The following is a 23133-nucleotide window of genomic DNA, read 5'->3' on the forward strand; positions in this document are numbered from 1 at the left end:
AATTCTCTTCGGTGCAACTCTGCTTTCCCATGCTAAAGTTTTTACAAGACTAACTTGCTCAACAAAAGCAACATGACGAAGAATCATTGTGATTCTTCATCAAATCACAATGAATGTATATTTGTCACGAAACCAAAACAAATGTTACACTGCTACACCTCTTCCTTTCAGCAAGTTGGTGGTGTTGGAGACTGCATGTGGTTGATAAAGTGATGAGGAGAATTGATAAGGTGAATTGAGGTCAGCAGTAAGAGGAAAATAATTGGGAATGGCTGCCTCATCCGTCTTCTTCCTCTACTGTTGGACACAGCGAGGCAGTTTTAAGGCAGCACCACTTCAGCCCCTCGGGCTGAATGCATTACAATGATCTACAGTGTTGCTACAGCCCACTCAATCAGGCAAAGGTCTCTGACCAGTGTAGCAGAGAGATGAACTGACAGGAAGAGCCGGTGGAGCTGTGAGCAGAAAAATGTAAGTGTCAAAGGTCATCTGGATGCTAATATTTAATATTGTATTGTTACGATGTGCCTGCACTTGGTTTTTCCTACTCTGGATTTTTTTTTTTTTAATGCTCAGGTTTTACTCTGAATAACTGTTTTCAATTCTCATCTATTTTTTAACGTCTATGTGCCGATTTAGCTATGCACAGAAAGCCTGCTGTTAATTATTTTCCTGAAGCGTATTGCCTTTTCAAAGCAATGAAAGTACTGAATTACAGCCATTTGCGTTTGATTGTTTTCATCCAGTGTCACTTAGATGCTGGGAAGCCTATTTAAGCCTAATTTCAATCACATTAAAAGCCATCTATTTTAATTTGTTTCAGTGAGAGAAGAACATAAGAAGCAGAAAGTAGGTGGAACTTAGGAAATTTAGAGTGATGGAGGTGTTAAGAGAAGCCAGGTTTCTCAGAAGGGAAGAGTATTAGGAGATTAAGGAAGGCAGGTAACATTTGGTGGCTATTTAATAGCACAATGAGTCTGGATTGAAACCACCTTTAAGAGTCTGTAATATGCACATAAAATCTGTCCAAACCAGATTTTCCCTTTCACTTTACTTATCAAACTAGACCTCTTAAAGTAATATGCATTTATGAAAGGCTGCCCCTATGTATTTGCTTACAGTGTCTTAAAAAAGGATTCATGAATCTTTGCTGATTTTTGACCTCAAAATTGATTTATTTTATTAAGATTTTTATGCAAGAGACCCAAATCAAGTAGGCTGTTGAATTAAAGTTACACATGGCTTTCAAAATATTTGTCATCTAATTGATGATTTATGTCGAGAAATAAAAAGTGCTCTTCCATTCAGTTGGAATGACTTTGAGCTATTTAACAAAGAGGAATGGCCAAACATTTTAGTCGCCAAATGTGCAAAGCTGGTAGACTCACACACCAAACAACCTTCACATGTAACTGCAGCAAAAGTTGTTTCTTATATTGCATGCATCTCTATGCAAAAAAAGCGTAATCAGACATGAAGTTGCACTGATCTTAAACTTTTGAGGAGTGCCTCTTATCGAAACCAAAGAAATATTTTTCATTTTCTCTTTAAGCACTTCCCGCTGTGTTTGTAGCTCCAGAGAGAACAACTGTCACAACTGTCACTGACACAAAAGAAGTGCAAATTGCCGTCGTCTGCTGGTCTTGATAAGCGTGTATTCATCATGTTTTTATTGCAAACTGGTACAGATAACACATGCAAAACATCCTGAAAAAAATGCTGTAGAAACTTTTATCACTCTATTGACAGTTTAGCTGAATTGGATTTGATTTGAGGAGCTGTCTACTTGTGTTTAACTGCTTGTGGTAAACAATGTAGTCCAAGGATCCTATAGTAGTTTAGGCAGTTCCCTGCACCACAAAGCATGTACAAAGCTTTCAATAACATAAAAATTCCTCCTAATAATGAAAGGATTTGGAAATTGGTATGTCTTTGTTCAACATTGAAGCGAAAAGTAAGAAAAAGTGTCTCTAAGCAGTCAGTCCTTCAACATCATCATTGGACATCTAATACACTGCTTTTGTTGTTAACTTGAACTCTGTGCTCCTTTCCAGTCTGTGAAAGCGAGATTCATCGAAGCGCATCCATGCTGTGAAATTTTCTATAATCAGCAGGGCTGTAAATGTACCAGACGTGCCGATGACGACAGTCTAGACATCTTATATGTATTGAATGTTGTAGATGAGATTCTTCTGGGAGAGGCAAATGTTTTATGGCTGAAAAATAAGCCTTTAGGCTTTAATCAAGATCATGATTAATGTTTCAATTGTGAATCTGTTGACAGATGCAGAGCATTTTACAAAGAAAATTGGCTAACCCCCCACTCCCATCTCTGCCGGTTTCTTTGTGAGTCTGTGTAGGTGACACAAGGGAGACAGAGTAGAGAAGCAATTTAGTGGGAGACAGGTGATCATTTGAAGGCTATAGCTGACAGACAGCAGCTCCTGTTGCTATAGGCTGTTTTTTTTTTTTTTTTTTGCTTTCCACTGGTGGCAAAAAGAAAAACTACACTGAAACAAGAAAGGATGATTTAACATTAACATTCATAGAAGTAACACATGAAGACAATCAAAACAGTGAAGATGGCTCTTTTAAACGATGCTAGTTTTTATGAGACAAAGCGAAGCACAAAGCAAGATCTCCCTTTCAACGTGTTGGAAGGTGATGCAGCCCCCCACCCATCACACACAAGAGTCAAATCTCACCAGGCCCTCACACTTTACTTATTAGGTGTTGCTTTATCCTGCTTAAAACATATAAAAGAACTGTTTTTTTTATTATTTGTAACTTCAATACTAGTTAGAACTCAGAAAGATTTTTCACATTGAAAACAACACTTTTACATAAAAAAAAACAAACATTTTTTATGTACATAGAAAAAGACTAAGGTGAATACTTACAGTTGGCTAAGATTGTTAATGTAAGGAGTTATGATGCTGGGAATGCAGAAAATGCTGTGATATGTGGGGCAAAATCTGTTAAACTGATTTATTTGTGCACATGTGCATGCATGTGTATTATCCAGCAATAAAGTCGCCTTCAAAAGTTCACCACATGCTTAAGACCATGAGAATGTGAGGACGGCGTTAAGGTGGTTGGGTCAAACTTAACAAATTTAACCAGCTGGACCAACCAGTAGCATTATCTGCATCCAATTTAATGTTAGATCCTCCTCTGTCTGTGTTCTGCCCACCTTACCTCAAACCACAGAGAGGAGATCCCATCCTCTTAATTAAACAAGGGCCCCCAGGACTAGGGATCAAATGTAATTTGTAACGATTTCCTGCAGCTAAGACTTTGATTATACAAGCGCTCTTTATGCTGACCAAAGGCTTCTGACTGCAGTTAATCTTCTGTTGAAAGCTATTAGGAGTCTCCTTGCCCCCGATCATGGACACCTCCATCATTCTCCCACAAACTGACCTCACACCTACTGTCTGCTGTCATCCAGCTCCTCACTGCACAAGTTTGACTATCCTGTCTCAAAAGGCTTTTCCATTGTACTACAGTGTGGCTGTTCGCTCTACAATTTTATACACAGAAGCCCTGAAATTAATGTTGGTCTGAAACGTGTCTGGTCAATAAACACTTGTTTTATTTCTGCCATTCCTTATAAAATAATAATAAAAGCACAGAAATGCTCATTCAGAGAGTTCCTTTGGGTTAATGGTAAAGGTACAAAATTATTAAATTCTGAAAAATGGTTGGCTGTTCAGTCAATTTCTGCAGTGGTTTTGAAAGCTACTCTGGCTTCTTCCTACAACCATTATAAATTCAGGTGGAAGAACAGTCCGTTCCAGAGGAGAAATTATCTTTCATGTACCAAAGGTTATGGTTTTGCCCCTGGTGGTGCAGAATCCATTTAACTCTGCATTTTCTATACCCACTTAATCCCTGTATATTGCACAGGGGATGGTTCCTATCTGCAGTGTACAAAAGGTAGGACATAAACCTTGAAAGGTCACCGGTCCATCAAAACAGAGATTTTTTTTTTTTCTTGTCACCGTTTAAAAATATATCTGAATTCAAAAGGTTGGTGAAATTCCAATCAACCACACTGGATTAATTATGCTGGTGCAATGATGCCAATTAATACAGCAAATTTCAAAAGATGATAATCTTTGCTTTTCTTTGACACAGTGTGCCCTTTCCTCTCCGTCATTAACTTATCAAATTAGATGTAAACTGAATGGAACTGGAGTTCCAGTTTACATAGATATAAACTGAATGGAACTGGAGTTAGGGCAAAGTGAGACAGATGTGAAATAACCCAAATAAATATGTTTTACAATTGTTGTGAGCTCCAGTACAGAGAGTGAATGTTGGCATGTGAAGTTTGCGCCTCCGTGTTATAACTTCTAATCTTCGGATATCAAGTTCATATGAACACACTGAAATCAAGGATATTAAAAACAGGACCATGTCACTGGGACTCATTCGCTATGGAGCTCAAAATGCAGGATGTTTACATAATGTGCAGAGAGGTGCAAACATTTACTAGCTTTTAAAATTCAGGCCTTGAATCCACCTGATGTGGTGCTAAAGCTACACTTATATCTAGCATTTTGGAATCAGTCCTGTGTTTTCCTGCATTTGGAAAAGACAAAAAAAAAAAACTAATGCAAGAGAAACGGTTGTTTTAAAAATCAACCACCCCACCCCCACTCTCACACCCACCCAGTTGCTTTGAACTGCTGGTCAGCTGGCAGAACAGAGGCTACGATGCGTTTCTCATGCACACAATAAAGAAAACATGGATTAAAAAAAGTACATTGTCTAGCATAGAAACTATAGTTAACTAGCTAATAACCGCTTGCTACAATTGGCAGGAAGAGATGGCATTCCGTGCAATCAACCTACAGCTAAAGTGTTAATCTACATTTTTGATAGAAGTCTATGTATGAACAGCAAAACAGTGCAAAAATGCTATAAATATATTTATATGAAATGAATTAAATCATGTTAAAATAAAGCTTGGCTTAATGTTTCATGTTTTGGATCCTATTTAAAAAAAATCTTATTATCAGACTTCCCAGGATAGTGGTGCTGCATTAAAAGAGAAGATAAGGTGGTTTGCCTGTCTAACTATGAAGCTTCCTGGACACTTTCCAGGTATGATGTTAAAGACATGCGCAACCAGGAGACACACTGAGGGCATGCTGCAGAGATTATGTCACTTGACTGGCTTTGGAACGCCAAGATCCCCCAGAGGGAGGAAGAGAGGAAGGGAGGGAGGAAGAGAAGAAGGGAGGGAGGAGGAGGCTTCAGAAGCTGTGCTTACGCTGCTGCCTCGACGACCCTGACCCACATAAGTGGTAGAAAATGGATGGATGGATTAAAAGTCTTGAATGAATACTGCATGCAGATCACTCTCACTGCCATCTGTATCACTCACATGCTCTTTGCTTAAGAAGGGATCGTTGAAGCAGAAGTCAAAGAAGCAAACAGACCTAGAGGGGCCACTGAGAGCTGGCACATTTTTCCAAAGCTAAGCATCACTTGGCTCTTTCTGACTGTGTCGACTTGGACCCAGTTTGATATTACCGTTCCACATCAATACAGTATGCACACCAGCAGATGCTGTCAGCAATTTCTATTGCACACACAGGTTCAGGGTTAAAATGAATCATTGGCTCTTACATTGACAGACTCTCGGCCAGCGTACTTCACCCGGATTCTGGGTTCCTGAACCACATCCAGATTTGTTCCCGTCACCATCAGAGGGGTGTGGCCACTAAATTAAAAAAAATGAGAAAAAAAAATAAATCAAGTCAACATATTTCTATTCACAAACTTTAAAAAAAAGTGTTAAAATCTTTCTAAACAGAACACGACTGAGAAAAGAGAGGGAAAGAGCGGCAAAGTAGTTCAAAGACAATTCTCACTAAACTTTCTAACCTTGATGCACCTCTTCAAAATGTTCCCCATCAGATGAAAATTAATGCATCAAATCGAATCCCACCGTTAAGTTTCTTTTGGGAGGTGATGGCCTCTGGAGTGGAGGATGATTAGAGAGGAATTTTAACCGATTCAACTCGTTACAATCAACTGACACAGATTTGAGCTTGAAATACAAAGACAGCTCAGGCACATTAAGATGCGGCGCTGATCAGGGGTTTGCAATGAGAGGCAGGGGTGTTCAGCCTGCACCGGCAGAACGTCTCCTCCTCCGTCTTTGGTGGTGCACCAGTCAACAGGGCAAACATTAGATGGTTACAGCTCCATGGAAACGTCTCTACATCCTTTTGTACATCTTATCATGTTGTAATTCCAAACCTGAAGGTATTTTATTACGAGACAGATAAAGACAGTTTTCAATAGTTTGATCATTTTTACAAACAAACAAAAAAAATAGTATGGTGTATTTTTGTATTCATGGGGCCTTTACTCTTGTACCCCTAAATAAAATAAAGTATTTTCAAGTTTTTAGGCAATATAAAATACAGTATGTGTGGTGGAAAACTAAAATTGTCAATTTAAACATCTCTGCATGGTGAGACATGGTGGTGACAGCATGTGTGTTTTTCCTTAACAAGGAGAGAGAATCTGGTTAAAGTTGGTAAACTTAAAAGGTGATAGAGACATTTTGTTATGGCTGCAAAAGATTTGAGCAGGACTGAGGTTCACCTGCCAGCAGGACAAATGTAAACATACAAACAGAGCTACAATAGAATGCTTTAAAAACATAATTATGAGTTAGAAACATGGGCAACATTTTCAGTCTCTTCATGTGTAAAGATGATTAACACATACTGCAAAAGACTTGTAGGTTTAACGCCAACAATTGGAAGTACAAAGTGTTGATTCATGCAGCTGAATCAACACTTTCTATTTTTCTAGGACATAAAATCAGAATAAAATACATTCAAATTTGTAGAATGTGAAGTGAAAAGACGTGCAAAAGTTCAAGGGGTGTGAATACTTTTACAATTCACTGCATGTGCTCTGCTTTCAGGCTGAGGTTAACGTACTGTAGAAATGATCATATATTACGGTATTGACTGGAGAGCTCTTTCTACACTTGATAAATCCCTCACTTTATTTGCTCTGACGTTAAAGCCACAAAAGAAAAGGTTTCCACAGACCGGGTAACACTTCATTTCACAGCTGAATCTCAACCTCAACCTCAATCCCCTCCAATATGTTTGCTGGGTCTTTTCTATCAGATCCAGACTAATTGGAAGAAACCCCAACAGTAATTGGAAGTGCAGTATTGACTCCTGTCTGCTTCTTGTTGCTGACCTGAACTGACTTTCTCTAAAGATCTGGATGAAGAGGAAATCTCCGCCTCGGTTGGAGAGCGTGTGGATAAATGGAATTTGTGCGGAGTGTGATTTGGGTCACCTTGCGATGCTCCAGTCCGGCTCGATCCGCAGGACAGTGGGGTCCTCGATGTACTCGAAGGTGAGGCTCTCCCTGATTTGGGCATTATCCACGCTCACACTGATCTGAACCGAGCCGATCCCGGACAGGGATGGGGCTGAGTAACAGACTATCTCCTTCATGGTCCGCCTTAAAGACAAACAAACATTTAGATCTGTATCAGCAGAGTTTAAATCTGTATGACATGCTCCATCGGTGCAGAGATTAGATGAAAATACGATAAAATGATGACACCCTGTTAAAAGCTACATTACCAACAAAATTATTCAATTTGCATGAGCAAAAGGCAGCAGCTGAATATATTATGCGATTTGTTCTACCAGCCCTGTTGTGTAATTACCTGAATAACAACGCAGCGTGAGCACAGCTGCACCCCATGCACACACTTAGTACCTCCACCACTTGCATGTCCTTTTACAATGTAGTTTCTCAGTACTCCATTATCTACCTGCACACCTTCTGAATCTGTCCCAATTCATTAGCAGAGGGGACCTTGTGGCATAATGTCCCCCATCCTCTTCTTCCTCCCATGCAGTAGCACAAACCACCAATTAACCCCATATCTCATTAAAGATGCCCCAACTCCTCAGCCTTACAACATCATAGTCACATTACTGTTGCAGGGCTTAAAATAGGCTCCTTCAGGAGTGAAATGCAAAAAAGAGGGCATGTGGGAGTATATGAGTTATGAAAACATGGATGGTGAAGAGGGATGGAGGCAAGCATGAGAGGGAGAAAATAAAAACCGGTGGAGAGGCGAGGGGGGCATAAACACACCAATGGGAAGGTAATAAGAATGGAAGTGGATAGAAATGAATAAAGGGTTTTCTTGCAGCTGGTATTCAAAGGTTTGATTAAGATCTACTGTAGTTTCTGACAGCAGGAGAAAGGAAGACGTTCCCTGAGGGAAGTCTCAGTAAAAGCAAATGAAAATAAAGGAAGAAATGAGAATTAATGCACCTTATTTAATGGCAATGATTCACCGTATTTTTAAAAAGCCAAGCTTTCTATATTGAATTGCTCACAGCAAGCATGTACCGCATTTATTGGAACACCTCATGTGAAACTTGTAAAAAGTCTGAAAATAAATTAATCTTTTATAGCAGCAGCATAATCTCACACTGAAAGATCTGATTAAAAAAAATTAAACCTTTCAATTTGACTGTTTTATCCAGTGGGGCTAAATCCCAAGTTAAGAAATTGTTAATTTGATAAAATAAAAACTCATAACTTTCAGCACTCCTGCTGTTAATAATCTCTCTTTTGCCAACAGCACAGCCTTTAGTCTTCTGCTAAAATATTTCACAAGGCTGGTGGATTCAGAGGTCTTTGGATGACCTAATCTGATTGTGCAAAGAGGAATGGTCAGAGATCTGTCTACAATCAAATGCATTCTCCTCTTGAGCTCAAACAAGAAACTATAAAAGTTTGACTCTGAAGGTTATTGAAGAAGGTTTATTTCTGTCTGATAAAACGTTTAGTGTTAATCTAACTCTATGCATCCTGCTCACAACGCATGATGGAATGATGGGTTATCCTAAAGCAGAGAGGCCACATCGTACCTAAACCCAACTAAACACATATTCATGTATTGTGAATTAAAGTTCCTAACTCTCATCAACTTAAGAGAAGAGCAAAGTAGCTCTAACCTAACAAATACTTTGTTTTTTGAGGGATCTTCAAAAATAAAGACCCATGCCACTTTTTATTTTAAAGAAAAAAATATTTAATGATGGAATTTTGCCCCACTGTGTTAAAACACTCGCAAAAAAAAAAAAATGTTGGCCTTTCCTAAGCACAAATACTGATGTTGAAAAACATCCCCATTTATAATGCACTTCTGTCGCACACGAAGTGTGATTTGTATCACTGAACTGCGTAAAGTCATTGCATTTAATCATACTTTCAAATTAATTTTTATCTACTAATACTTTCATTCAACAAACAGTGGATAAATGGTAAAAGCTTGTTTTATTTAGAAAATGTCATTGTTTGGAATTTATTGTGACAATGACAAATCAAAATTATTATCATACTAATAAATTTGTCACAATAAATGGTAAACAATACTACAAAAGTCCACCCCTACTTAGAAATGATAGAAATCAAACCATAGCTTATAACACATTATACCATAATGCATAGTAAACAAAAGAAAACACGTTCTGTTTTTCTAAATGACCCTATAAAGTTGGAAAATCTATTACAACCATTATAGTGCACATAAAAACACAAATGTAACTTTTATGTCCATTAAATCAGAGCTGCATTAGAAATGTGAGTGAGTGGGAAGTCTCACCCGAAGAACTCGCACGTCTGGTTTCCAAACTGAACGTTGACACTGCTGCCAGCGCCGAGGTTTTCTCCCATTATGGTGACTTTCGTGCCTCCAGACTCTGGACCTTTGCTCGGGGACAGGCCTGTGACAGTTGGAGTCTACAAGAAACAGACAGATGCAGAGGAAGAAAGTGGTTAAAATAGACCTGAGAGCAAGTTAAAGCTATGGAAAAAACCACAGAAGGAAGACAGCAACCGACAGATTAAAGGATAGATACTGTCAAGAGTAAACAGAAACACGTCCCTGTGGTAACACTTGACAACTTTATGTATTATCACAGATCCCAAGCAAATTACAGTTATTCATGTTGCCAGGCTGATGGCAGCCGAGCGCAGCGCTGGTGGGAGAAAAGAGGATAAAACCAGGAGCTCTTAGAATCCCTGAGAGATCCGACTACAGCGTGTTGAGCACTGGTGAGTTGTGTCTGAGTGAAGCTTTTTAAAGATGCTCTGAAAATAACTAGTGTTTACAGCAGCAGGCAGCTAAGTTGCCATCACACAGACAGATGGAGAAATATCCACGTAGACAGCTCGTCATATGGGAAATGAGAGTACTGCACACTTACACAGGGACACGTGCTTTTAGGGAAACCCGGAGATTTCTACCTGCTCAAACATAAAGCCGAGTTTCTGAACCTACTCCATGAACAGCCTGTCCTCATAACCCTTTTCCCGCCTGTACACATACTGTAAGGAGTAGTGTGTTACAAAGAAAACGTTAAAAAAGAAAAAAAAAACTGTCCTCACACACTTTGGCTGTGCAAGGAATAGTGAAAATTCTAGGTTCAGAGAAGAAACCCCTGAAGAATTTAATATCTTCGCTTGGTGGCAGGTGCATCACTCATTAAAGAGACATGGACACACAAAGCCAAGAGCTCCATAATGGCAAAACTCAGAACTGTCTGCAACAGTACGGGTGACTTCCAGGGCACAGGAACTAACCAGGTGCTCCGAGAACAACGCTGCTAATTACAGAACGCTGTTAATTGTTACGAGAAAGCTAATTGTGGAGGTGTGAGTGAGTGAGTAAGTGCAAATGGGATGGCAGATAGTCTGCTGGGTGCAGGTTGAGACTGAGGTGACGAAAGCAGGGAAATGTCTGTGAGTCAGAAAAGCCTTATTTGTATTTTAGCAACTTCATTTATTTGTAGGTCTCTTCTCTCTCATACGCCTTCCAACCCAGTAAATCATGTTTGGGTATCAAAAACCATTTTTGGGACACTGTGACAAGTTTTTCTAAAAAGTCTGTAAACTATTAAAGCATTTTCTTTGACATTACTTAAATTAATGCCAGAAACATGGAGAAAGAAGTTGGACAAAGAGGCTGAAAAGCAGTGATGAAATTGGCCAATTTTCGCTTGGCTCTGGGTCGTTTTTTTTTTTTTTTTTGTTTGTTTTTTAACATATCACTTGAATCACTTTTTGACCTCAGTAAAAATCAGATTGAAAATTGGGCACATAGTTAATGCATAAATTGGCAAAGTCTTGAGATCTGATTATTTTCTTATGGATTAGAAAAAGAAATGTCAGCAGTTCAGGTCGTCTCATGGTTTGGCGGAAGAGTTGGCGCCCCACACAGAGGTCACAGTCCTCGGCGCAACCATCCTGGGTTTGACCGAGACCTGTGCTGCATGTCTTCCCCCTTTCTCTCTGCCCATTTCCTGCCTGGTCAATAAAGGTCACAAGTGCCAAAAGAAAGACAATAAAAAAAGAATCAGCAGGTTAGATCTCAAAGAAAAGAAGAACATCAGTGTCAACCTTGAATGGTGGTAAATCTGTCTTTGCTAAAATCGTTTTTGATCCACTCAGAGACGAATGGCTGTTTTCTTCAAGAATGTTTGAATCAGTAAAAGTGAAACCCAAAAGCATGTGCATGTCCAGGCTTCAAAGAACATTTCTACTGCACAATATTATGAATAAACAGCAAAAACCAAAGTGCACAGAAGACTTATTTTCATTGTTCCTTAATGTTTATAGTGTCTTGCAAAAGTATTTAGGTGGGAATCTTCCTGACTAGCCAGCTACTGGCCATGAAGGAGCGGTAAAAAAATCTCTCTCTCTCGATGTGCACAGCTGACAAAGACCTCCCTAACCGATAAGAGAATGCATACTACATGAGCTGAATTTCTACATTTCAAAAACACTTGTTGACCTATTACAAAAAAATCCTATTAAATAATCATGACATTGTTGGTAGTAACTTGGCAAAGTTTTGCAATGAACTTTACAAAATGAAAGACCTCACGAGGCACTCCCTGAGAAACAATTTTTCCACTTCCATCAGCACAGCTAAATATGATCCAGAGTGCCTCGGCAAAACCTTGTTACACAATGCAATCAGCTGTTCCATCCAAATGGATCCTGACACTGTTTTATGTATGAAAGGACCACGAATCCCTTGTGCTTGCGTCCTCTGGACAGAAGCACATGATATGACATATGGTTAGAAAGACAGTGGAGCAGCTTGTTTTAGGAAAAACAGACATCGGGGCCATGAAGTGGAAGACAATCAGGAGTGTTGTCAGCGCAAGAGTCAAGCCGCGCATCTGTGATGGCGTGTGATCACGGCGTGAGTCGCTTGCACATTTGCCATTCATGCAGGGGTATAAACTGAAACTTTGAGGATCCACTTGTTACAATCAAAGCAACAAATTAGCATTCCCAACAATTTGAGATCTTATCATACAAAGTGGCCTTGAGGACAGAGTGCATGTGCTTACATATGTGGACCTGGCTGCAGTTTAGAATACTGCACAACAGAGAAAGAAGAGTGTGCCAACCTGATTCCTGAGTATCAAATGTTTCCAATTCCACACAGATGCAGGAAAATTTAGTATAACACTTTTGTACATATTTATGAAGAACAAAATCAGTTCATTTATATGATAGTTTACAATAGTTTAAAGAAACAACTTAAGAAGTTACAGATGTTTTCGTTGCTCTCAATTTGAAAGTTCTGTTGCTTATAAAGTTCAAAAGCTACAGAGATTCCTGAGCAACTTTTGCTTCTGCACAACCACATTTCTAAAATATGTAGCAATGTTTTATTAATATTTACCGAGTAACGCTGTAGCTCAGCTGGTAGGATATGAAACACAAATTGACTTGCAAAACTGGAGAAAAGTGGAAAACGTCTTTATCAAAATATTTATGAAGCGATATTAACCTCACAACTTGATCATAAATACAGAGCAGGAGAATCGCCAGCCATGGACCACCACACAATTCTAATAAGGACCTCTTAAAACCTTTTGCTGTCAATCAAGAAGTGATATTTCAAAACTAACTTATAAGCAAACACCGAGCTGCCTAATTACACTGGTGGTTGGCATGGCAACTTAAAAGTCTTTGAGTTGCCAGAGGCCCTCAAAACAATTAATTTGCGAGTAGCAATTCCCCTTCGCTCAACTAACTAAACCTGTACAGTAGTTTTATTCACAGCTGCCTTGTTGGACTTTTATTGACTGAAGTCCAAACATGTAAATGTCTTTTTTCTGTCCAGCAGAATTATTTGCTGTATAATGTAAATGCAAACATACCACAAAGGAGTAGAGCTGTGAGGAGCGAGTCTTAAGTTCTGGTCTGCATTCACCCACACACAGCTGGACCGGGCCGGGTCTGTTGTCTGCCGAAGCCACAGACATCTCACACACAATCCTACAAGAAAAATAAAACAAAACATAGGATTAAAGCACCTCTTATCAAACAGTTTAAAAAAAAAATCCCATGCACGCAATGCCTTCTAAATTTATTTAAATATATTCAATGTTTTCTACATTTAGCCATGCCACCACCACCACTAAGTTCTGTGGATGTGGTTCGAAGGTCTAACTAGGAAATTGGAATTAAAAGTCTGTCTTCACTGGATTGAATTGAACTTGATCTGTCACTTTTATATTTGCATTTATATTTTATATTTACTAAATGTTTTTGAGAAACTAATCAAAACACTTCTCTATTTGATATTGATTTATCTACTGGCCTAATTGCAATCTCCTGTTATTGTTTCATGCATGCCATTATGGGGACACATCCAGCTATCGACCAGAACCCCCTTGAAGACATGATAAATGAAACCAGCACTCCTCCTCCTGTGGCGCTCCAACAGAACTCTGATCTGATTGAAGTAAAGTTGCCCACCAACAACGCGGCCCCCCCAGCAGCGCTGCTCTCATTCTTGTGATGCGACTTTAATGCAAATCACACAGTAGGATCAATACCGCTCTATCATAGCGTGTGATCAGGTGACAACCAACGCAGCGGGTGACTAGATCAAATGACATAATAAAGTGAGTATCTCTATCGATTGCTGGTGCCAGGCAGTAATAAAGAACAAGGAGCAATCACAGTTTGCAAAGGGAGACAGAGTGTGTGGCGAGGCAGATGGCAGGGCTAGGTAGGGGTGGAGCTGATGAAGCACAGCTGATGCACTGCTTCTCCAGTAGCGATTATCTGAATTAAAACAAATGGCTGTGGGAGTTTTGTGCTGTATGACGCACTCCGTGGTGGAAAGTGGCTAAAGGAGATTATTGTTTTTTTTCCTGCCAGGCTTCAGAGGCTCAGGGATTCACTTACTTTCTCACACAAAATCCCTGGTTTATCTCCGGCTCTTTGTTAAACTGCAGATTTATGAAAATATGTTTTTAAAAATGTCTTACTTTAATTCTTTAATACATTGTGATAAGAAGGGAGAAATATTTAATAATAAAGATTCAATTTGGAATCTTGGATATCTGTAGCAGAAGGGAATTGTTTCTCAAAAAAATGGCTGCTAAAGACAAAGTGAGGAGTTTTAATCAAAGCAAAAGTGTCTTCCACCAATTTTTCTGTATTAGTAATATTAACTCAGGCTCCCATCATAGAAAGCCTGGTAACTGCATTACGCCAGGAAACAAACACCCACAGTTAGATTAGTAGATCCCTATAATTAAGCAGTTATGATCCCCAGAACTCCAGAGATAAAATTCCAGCCCAAAATTTAACACATCAATCCAACTCTTTGCAAGTTTCGCCAAAGCAAATTATGGGTTATTTCTTCAAATTTGTTCAAATATTGTTTTCTGTCTACCACATACTGTGAATGAATTTCCCTGCCTTCCCCATTTAGATTAAAGTGCTGTCAGATCAGCGTGCTGCTGACAAATTGTCCCCTAAAGCCAAGTGGCACAATGTGAATTTTAATCACAGCTGGCCAGTGCACAGCTTCAAGCCACAGACATGCTGCTCATTACAAGTTTCTGTATTTTTTGAATTTCCCACAGACACACACTCTTATTGATATCCTTAAATTACTAAAAAGTTAGAAGAATTAATAAGAATACCTGCTTATAAGTGTCATTTTCAACAGTATAATAACAATAAGATACACATAGTGCAATGGTTAGCTGTTTCTCATTCTGAGGGCAGAAGTAGGCCAAGGGAAGAATTAGGATTAAAGGCTCCTGTGTGGATGTGAATGTGTATTCATTCAGTCGGCTGCATGTGTGTTATCTCACTCTCGCAGCACGACATGACACTATGTCACATAGGTGATTATAAATGACTTTAACCAACCACTGAAGTGAGACACACACACAAAAATCATATGGGAATATTTGCTCTACTTTAAATATTCTGAAAGTGTTTATAGCACTCTGATCACTTGATGAAAAATCTACAAAAATCTCACCTTCAATTTGAATATAATTGGAAAAAGTTATTTTTAGACTAGTAGCTGTCTTTTTGTAGCCATGTCCTAGTCTGCTCACATCTGCCTTGCTTGACGGGCATAGTTTCTTGTATTTCCCATTTTGAAGAGCAAATAAGAGAAATCAGCATCTATTATTCCCCAGAAAAACAGGAAGTTGTGGAAGTCTGAGTTGCTTAATATGTTCAGTTAGTTCTATTTTAATGTAATCACCAGGCTTGGCATCATTGCAAAGGCAGTCATTATGCAACAGAAACAGAAAAACCTTGATAAATTCAATTTATTCCTCCGCGAATGACTACACTCAATTCACAGATTAGATTTTTCAACATTTTTTAGTGCGAGGTTCTACTTAGGCAATAAATGATTAATTTTTTACGTAGCTCTACTAGAAGTTGGGGATGTTGTTTGAAGCTTCATTTTTATTCGAACAGCACTTCTCTTTCAGATTGTATTATTCTGAAATCTTTGATGGCTGCAAGTCGAGTAGTTTGTGTCTTCTCTGAAGTATCTCCAAAGAAACTGCAACTAAGGGAAACTGAACTTATTTCTGATGTGAAGGTTTTTATTAAAGCAATATGTGAATGATCCCTTTGAAACCCATGTGAGGTCTGAAATACCAGCTAGTTGGTCTCTAAGTCAACAAACATCTGCATTTCTAGCTGGGAGCGAGATGATGGGTGAGCTGTGAGGCGCGGGCCATGTTTCATTAGTTCTGGGTGACTGGGACAGACTTTAATATGATGTACGCCCAGCATGGGACAATTAGAGAGGTAAACACAAGTAAACACACACAGCTGTTGTGGGATTGTAGCTGACGAGATTAGAAACATTGAGAGAAATGGGTTAGTGTCCTGCAGGGGTCTAACAGCAAACTCAGGAACAGACTGCTTGGACCAGCTCCAGTCTTCATTAAAGGAAAGACAGTGAGGGAAAGCAGCTATCAGCCTCAATGTGAACATATTGATTCATTTGTAACCTTTCTATGCAACAAATCACTTTTAAAAGCTGCAGGCTACATGTTACTGGTCAACTTGAAAAGCTGTTGTAATATTATGGTACTGTGTTAGAGAAGCTGAAAATATTCAATACTGAAGCTTGCATACTCTTCCCATGTATTATAATACTACAACAATGGAGATGTTTTCAAACAAAATTACAAAAAGGAAACACCTATTCAATTGAATAGATGCTTTTTAGTAAATTCTATAAAATCTAAATCTGAAAGAGACTTATGTGCATTTAAATCATCATGTATATCAACCTAAAAATACAGAGATACACAGAGAAATCTACTTTTGACCAGAATTAGTAGATGTTCAGCTTGATTTTATCAAATGCTCTGCAGCTGGATGAGTTGAGCCACTCATTTAGAGAAGAATTCTCCAAAGTGCAAAGAAAAGTATGTCATATCCTCCAGGATCGTTTTTATTTTTTGCAAGCTGAACTAATGCACTGTCTTCCAATTTGCAGCCTTAAATTGTTGTAAGTGACAGGACTATGCACAAGATTATTTTGTCCAACCCGCTGCATATGGTCACCTGGACTAGAAAAAGGTGCTGCAGTAGATTATTTCGTCGAAAGAGAAAATTGCTGTTATAGAATAAAAAGGTGATAGCAACACTTGTAATTATCTTGGTATGTTGCTGTATTTGTCGGTGTATAAATGTTAGAAATGTATTGAGGAAGAAGCGAAAATAGATATCTTAGAAAGATAAGGTTGAACACCTTGTTGTAGGTAAGGGTAGAAAATAAACAGGGATCTGTTTTTCTGTTGTGTTTGACAGATGGAACTATAAAGCGAATAAAATTTATTAATACATGAATCATTACACCATGTCACCCAGATTCTTTGGAGAAAAGCTGATGACAACCACAAGCAGAAAAATTCCTCAAAAAACAGTCAGAGCAAAAAAAAAACGAGGCACTGAGCAACCAAAGTGTGATAAATCAGCAGTTCCCTAATGAAGGAACAGGATATTTCTGTGCGAGAACTGCACTTAACTTCACACTTTCTTTAATAATGCACTTTCTGTTTAATATTGATGACTAAATTCAGGCTATTTTTCCAATTAATTTTTGAAATTTTCCTCTTTCACTATATAACTAAATACCTTTTAAGTACAAAGAGGTTTCATAAGGAAGGGAAAATTGAGAACAAAGCAACATAATTTTGTAAACATATCAGATTACAAAGGCCTAATAAAGAGTCACTACATGCTCCTTCAGGAAGAGGGATTGCTCCAGATTCACTCGATACAATCAGCTGAGTTTCCTTAGATAGAACTTTCTTTCAACCAATTAGCATAATATGCTGAAATGCCTAGAGGTTTAAACTAAAAAGTAACAAGCTGATTAGCTAATTCTCCTGTTTTTGTGACTTACTGTTCAGCAATAATGTAGCCTTCCTCCACGGGTGTGCATCTGACACCTGCCACTTCTACGTTGTCCACCATGTCTGAGAAAGCAAGGCCAAGGTTTGTGCCATAGATAGTCACCCGAGTTCCCCCCTCTGGTGGTCCAGCCATCGGAGTCACCTGGAGGACACAAAAAGCAACTTGTCAAAAGAGTATTTGTACAATGTTTTGAATAACCAGCACAGGCAACAGAACATGTTTGTGTAAATATGTTGTGCTTCTTAAAACAAATAATGTCAGGACTTGAGGTGAGTTATTGTTCCAAGAGGGCATTGAAGTCACAAAAGTAGCTAAAGCACAACTTTGGCTCATCTTTATGTTTAAACATGGTAACACTTCAGGGTCGTTAGTATTTGGGTGTGGGGTACAAGCCTCTCCTCTATGTCTCCCATCTCACTTTGCCCAGAACTAAAGTTTTAGAATAACAATTTATAAGTGGTCATATTAAAATGTTAATCACAGGCAGATCTGACTTGCAACAGAGCTTATAAATCCATTGTTAGGGTGCCAGTTTGTTGGGTCTCCAAGCTACTGCTCTGAGTTTTTCTCTTCCTTGCTGGATAAGCCACAATATAAAGTTTCGATTTACTCCTTAACTTTGACATGGTGCCTTTGCATTCACCGCTTTTCTTTGGGACGGCATTGCTCTGATGCCTGGGCTTGTCCATCAAATGTTATTTTTACTAGGGTTTACCAGAATTAACACTAAGCAAACCACTTGCACTGACTACACAGATCAGCTGTTTAATCTGACAAAGTGTTACTGACCAAAATAAATCCTTGGTTGTTTCATTAGTTACATCCCACATTTCCAACTGCTAAACCCACCCACATCTCACTCCAATCTGCACTCGAACATCAACAACCAGTAAAGATTTCCATTTCATAGACAATAATTAAGTAATAAAATTCACAAAGAAATGAAAGGGATTAACAACACCCGGGATATCTGCTTGATCAGCATCTTCTGCTGTTGCCATTAATGGATAATGTAACAAGGGGCAATATTAATGGTTCGCGTAGGCCACCTACTCATAAACTGCAATATGGCTTCCCAGCATGACCTTGGCACAGTGTGGCAAAGTGCCTTCTGTGCTGCAAAGCCACACTGAATAGTCGATCTGGCATTCATCCAGCCCTTTAGACCCCAAAAAAAGGGACTGAAAAAAAGAGTAAGAGAGTAAAAATAATGTTTGTGGGCAGGAAAGGGCGTTAACAAAAGACAGCAACTAAGAAAGAGGTGGTCAATAGGGAGGGGATGTCACTTGGCTGTGTAGCTGCCAGTGCAACGTAAACAATCAATATGTTATTACTGGCCACTCATCCAAAAACAAAAACCAACACAGAGTTTTAACCGGTCACTGATGTGCTGTGCACCCTCCCCACTCCGCCCGGTACACTCACCGCAGCTTTGCCGGTTTCCCTGCGGGACGCCAGCATTGTAATCTAGATTCAGCGGACATTAATTGCTCTGGATGTAAAGTAAGTGTGTCACTGCACTGCCTGAGGGGTCTGAATACATGAATTTTTTAGCAATGCTTGGGCATGCAGGGTATAGAATGGGGGAGAAACATAATGGCTAAATATATCCATGTCATCTATTTGAGTAGACTTAGTGACAGTTACATAAGCATTGTAGTGGCCTGAGACAGCAGGAGTGAAATGGAGAAGACAGACTGAGCACTTGGGGTGGGGTGGGTAGCGTTGGTAGGTTAGTGATCCCACTCTGTTCTGTCCCATAAGCCAAGATGGGTGACAGGTGAGGCGGAGATGGTGTTGCTATATCACAGATGGGAAAAGCTAAAAGCTTGAGAGACCTCCTCTCTCCTACCCTAAAGGCTGAAACAGACCCTTTCCTGTGGTGAAATAAGCACAGGAAGTCTAATCCATGCATGAAACCCATTTGACTGAGCTCCCCATTGGCAGACAGAGGCTTGATTCATCAGGATCACAGAAAATCAACCACTTCAAAGGCACACGCCACCAGTGTCTCCAGGCTGCAAGACGCTTTGTCTCGGCATTTCTTACATACACAAAGGGGCTAAATCTATAATGGATCCTTTCTGTACACAAGACTCTGCTTTGATTGCCAGTAAACCTGATTCTAATGATCTTTACGTACAGGAAGGAATCTATTAAAATGATATGCTGTAGATAATCTCATCAGTAGCATCATCTTAGCATCGCTTGAGTTCTTTTATCACCTTGTCTACAGTGTCTAAAGGGCTGGTATTTCTTGGATCTTTTCACATGTAATCTTATAAGCAGACATTTTATTCCTTTTTGTGTGATAGACAACACAAAGCACTACATAACTGAAGAAGAAAAAAGATGATATTGCCTTTTCATTTTTTAAAAGAAATAAATATCAGAAGAAAGAGGCATTAGTCAATACTTCACAAAACTACCATTTGCTCTTTCTCTCACTATTACAATTTTTTGGCCAATTCCTCTGTACAGAAAAACTGAATCTCATTCATTTTGGATTGTCTATCCACAGCAAATTTCAAATGTTGACAATTCTCAATAGGATTTAAACCTGGGCTTGACAGGGTTATAATACTGGATGTAGATGTTTCAACATAAACTGCTCCACTTCAGTTCTGACTGTACAGATTGTTCTTCCAATAGAAGATGAACTTTTGCAAACGTCTCGGCACGTTTTTCCAGAAATGTCCTGAAATAAGTTCCTGCTATTTCCTCAGTCAGTTACCCCGTCCCTCCTGAAAAAAAGTATTCCTCATCATAAAGCTACCAACACCATGTTTAGCTGTGGGAACATGGTGTTGGTAACATGCGACTTCCTCCTCCAAACACCAACTTATGAGTTTTAACCATCATGCAGACTTCCAGAGGAAGCCTCGTTGGACATGCATGCACACCTTAGTGCCCTTATTCCTTCTTTTACCACCCAGTGCTACCAATCCTCGCTTCCTGTGTAATCCTTTTACAAGCACTGCGGCTGCCTGTGTGACATTGTCACACTGTCAATGGAGGGTAATTCCCAACAAACAGCAAGCCTGCATACACACTGCTATCCCAGCATCCCATTAGTGCACTTTCTCCAGTCTAATCTATGTCCTTTGAACACAGGGGACCAGATTACTGGCCTCCTATTTGCTTTGACATCCCATCATATTTTGCCAAAAGCATTATGCAGAAAGACTGTCTAAATTGAAAGGAGATGTTCAAATCTTCAAGAAAGAAATCATTATAAAAGAAATATTTTGTAGGAAGCTATGCATTTAAGCTGGAGGGAGGAAGAGACAATGTTCTGATGTGAAAAGCCTGGGGTTGCCTATCAGTGTGGTCTTGACATATTCGGCTGAAGTAATTGTAGGAAAAGATGTGCTGATGCAGGCATGGCTAAACCCAATATACACAGCAGAGAGTAATCCACCATCCCAAGTGCCTTCAGGCCATGCAAGTCTGGCATGTCACTGCAGCTACAACTGCTGAATTTTCCAAGACAGTTCAGCAATAACATTTAATCATCACATCTATCATTAAAAGTTAAAATATCAGCACTTTTTTCCCCTGTGTTCCTGTTTTCTGTTCACCGTTTCATATAACTTCCCAGTCACTCCACACAGAAGCTGCATCCCCCTCTCCTTTTACAGCATATTTAGCTTTGGAAATAAAATAAAGTCTGACACAGCTTAGAAGCTGGCAGCTAATCTCATTGTCTTTAGCCTCTACTCAGACTAATTTGAGCATGTCACGTTTAATTGTGAGTAAAATTTAATGGGCTTGATAAAACCGCTCTGGTCACTTTTTTCTCAACAAACAGCATCCTAAATTCTTTATGGGCTCTTAAATGTCTTGTAGAGAGCTAAGAGATATGGGGTGGAAAGAGAGAGGGCTCTCAGTGTGTGCTAGGAGGAAATGTGAGGGGGCAAAAATGGGAGAAACCAGTTTTGCTTTCATTAAAACTTTTACACACAAATGCCAGTCACATTTATTGGCACCCTTTTTAAAGATGGATACAAAAAAAAAACCTTGATATTGCACTGCAGTAGCACAATCTCACACTAAAAACTATGAACATCCTATCTGTTGTTTGAGTTCATTTAATCTGAACAATCAGAGGGAAAAAATCCTTTATTTAAAAAATATTAGATTTTAACAAAATCACCGTTGGCACAATTACTGCTTTTGCCAGAGGCACAGCACATAGTTATGATCTATAAAAATTCACAAAGTTACAGAGAGAGATAATTTTAGATAATATGGTGAACAATTTCTTGTTTCGGATCGGTATCCTGTTGAAATACTCCATTTTTTAGTTTACTCATTGAATTCATTTGATTTTTATTCAAAATGTACTTGATTTTTTTAAAGATCCAACAAGGTTCATTGGATCTCTGGAAGAAAAACAAGCCCACAGCATCACAGTTCCTCCATATCTGAAATTAACACACTTTTTCACATGTTTGCCCTTTGTGTTATGCTCAAACCAATATAGAATGTGTGTTTCTGAAAAAACTACTCTATAGTCTCACCTCACCAAACTAAGGTCTCCGTTTAGCAAACTCCAGGCATTTACGTCAGACAGAAAGTGGCAGTTGGCATGAAGAACACATCCGTTTTCCAAAAGTGAGCTTTTAAGATTTTATTTTACCTCCCTTATTGTCCTCACAGTGTTTCGTGGTAATGTAAGAATGTGGCTTCATGTAATTTTGAGGCTGCTGACTAAAAGAAATGTCAGTTTGTTTTTTTAATCATTTTTTCTTGATAATGAATTGGAAGTTGATCAACTTGAAAATAAGTGCGGTGCAAACAATAATCTAATTTAACTGCATTCATTTGAAAGGAAATGTTAAGATTACCAATAACTTTGCCAGCGATGATCTTGTTAAAAAACAATTGTTTATTGCCATGGGATTTTTACCCACTAATTAAATGTCGTCAAATTAAAGGGTTGAGTATAAAATTATGGTACAGCAATGCAGGATGTATCTAATTTAAGGGTTTCTATGTTTTATTCTGTGCACAGCTCCAACAATTAGCCTAGAAAAACATACAAGGAGGTGAAAGGAAAAGAAATTCTGAATCTGACATTTTTCTTTCCCAAGGCTACAGACCAACGTTTATACAGCCTGTCAGTGGCAGGCAGGGCAGCCTCTTCACTTCGCTGTAAATGCACACAGAAGCTATGGCTAAAGCCAATTGAACAGACGCCTTTTATATGCCCGTCTAACCCCCAGCTTCATTTGATGTTGTTCCCTCTGCTGTTAGTGGGAGCTTACATCTCTTCAATATTAATGGACCATGGTGAGAGGCACCCTGGCACTTAATAGAAACATTAAT

General features: G+C 39.0%; 1 protein-coding gene across 1 annotated transcript in view; it reads right to left on the minus strand.

The window, feature by feature from the left end:
* Positions 1–23133, minus strand: part of plxna2 (plexin A2) — a 216764-nt gene that overhangs the window by 46627 nt on the left and 147004 nt on the right. The window contains exons 13-17 of the mRNA XM_088007157.1: positions 17792–17943; positions 13260–13377; positions 9683–9819; positions 7345–7512; positions 5641–5734 (exon numbers count right to left, since the gene is read on the minus strand). Coding sequence (XP_087863283.1) covers positions 5641–5734; positions 7345–7512; positions 9683–9819; positions 13260–13377; positions 17792–17943 — 669 coding nt within the window. The remainder of the gene's footprint in view (positions 1–5640; positions 5735–7344; positions 7513–9682; positions 9820–13259; positions 13378–17791; positions 17944–23133) is intronic.

This window comes from Poecilia mexicana, unplaced genomic scaffold (assembly GCF_051168715.1).
Source record: "Poecilia mexicana isolate PSO_F unplaced genomic scaffold, ASM5116871v1 scaffold_7, whole genome shotgun sequence".
Taxonomy (NCBI): domain Eukaryota; kingdom Metazoa; phylum Chordata; class Actinopteri; order Cyprinodontiformes; family Poeciliidae; genus Poecilia; species Poecilia mexicana.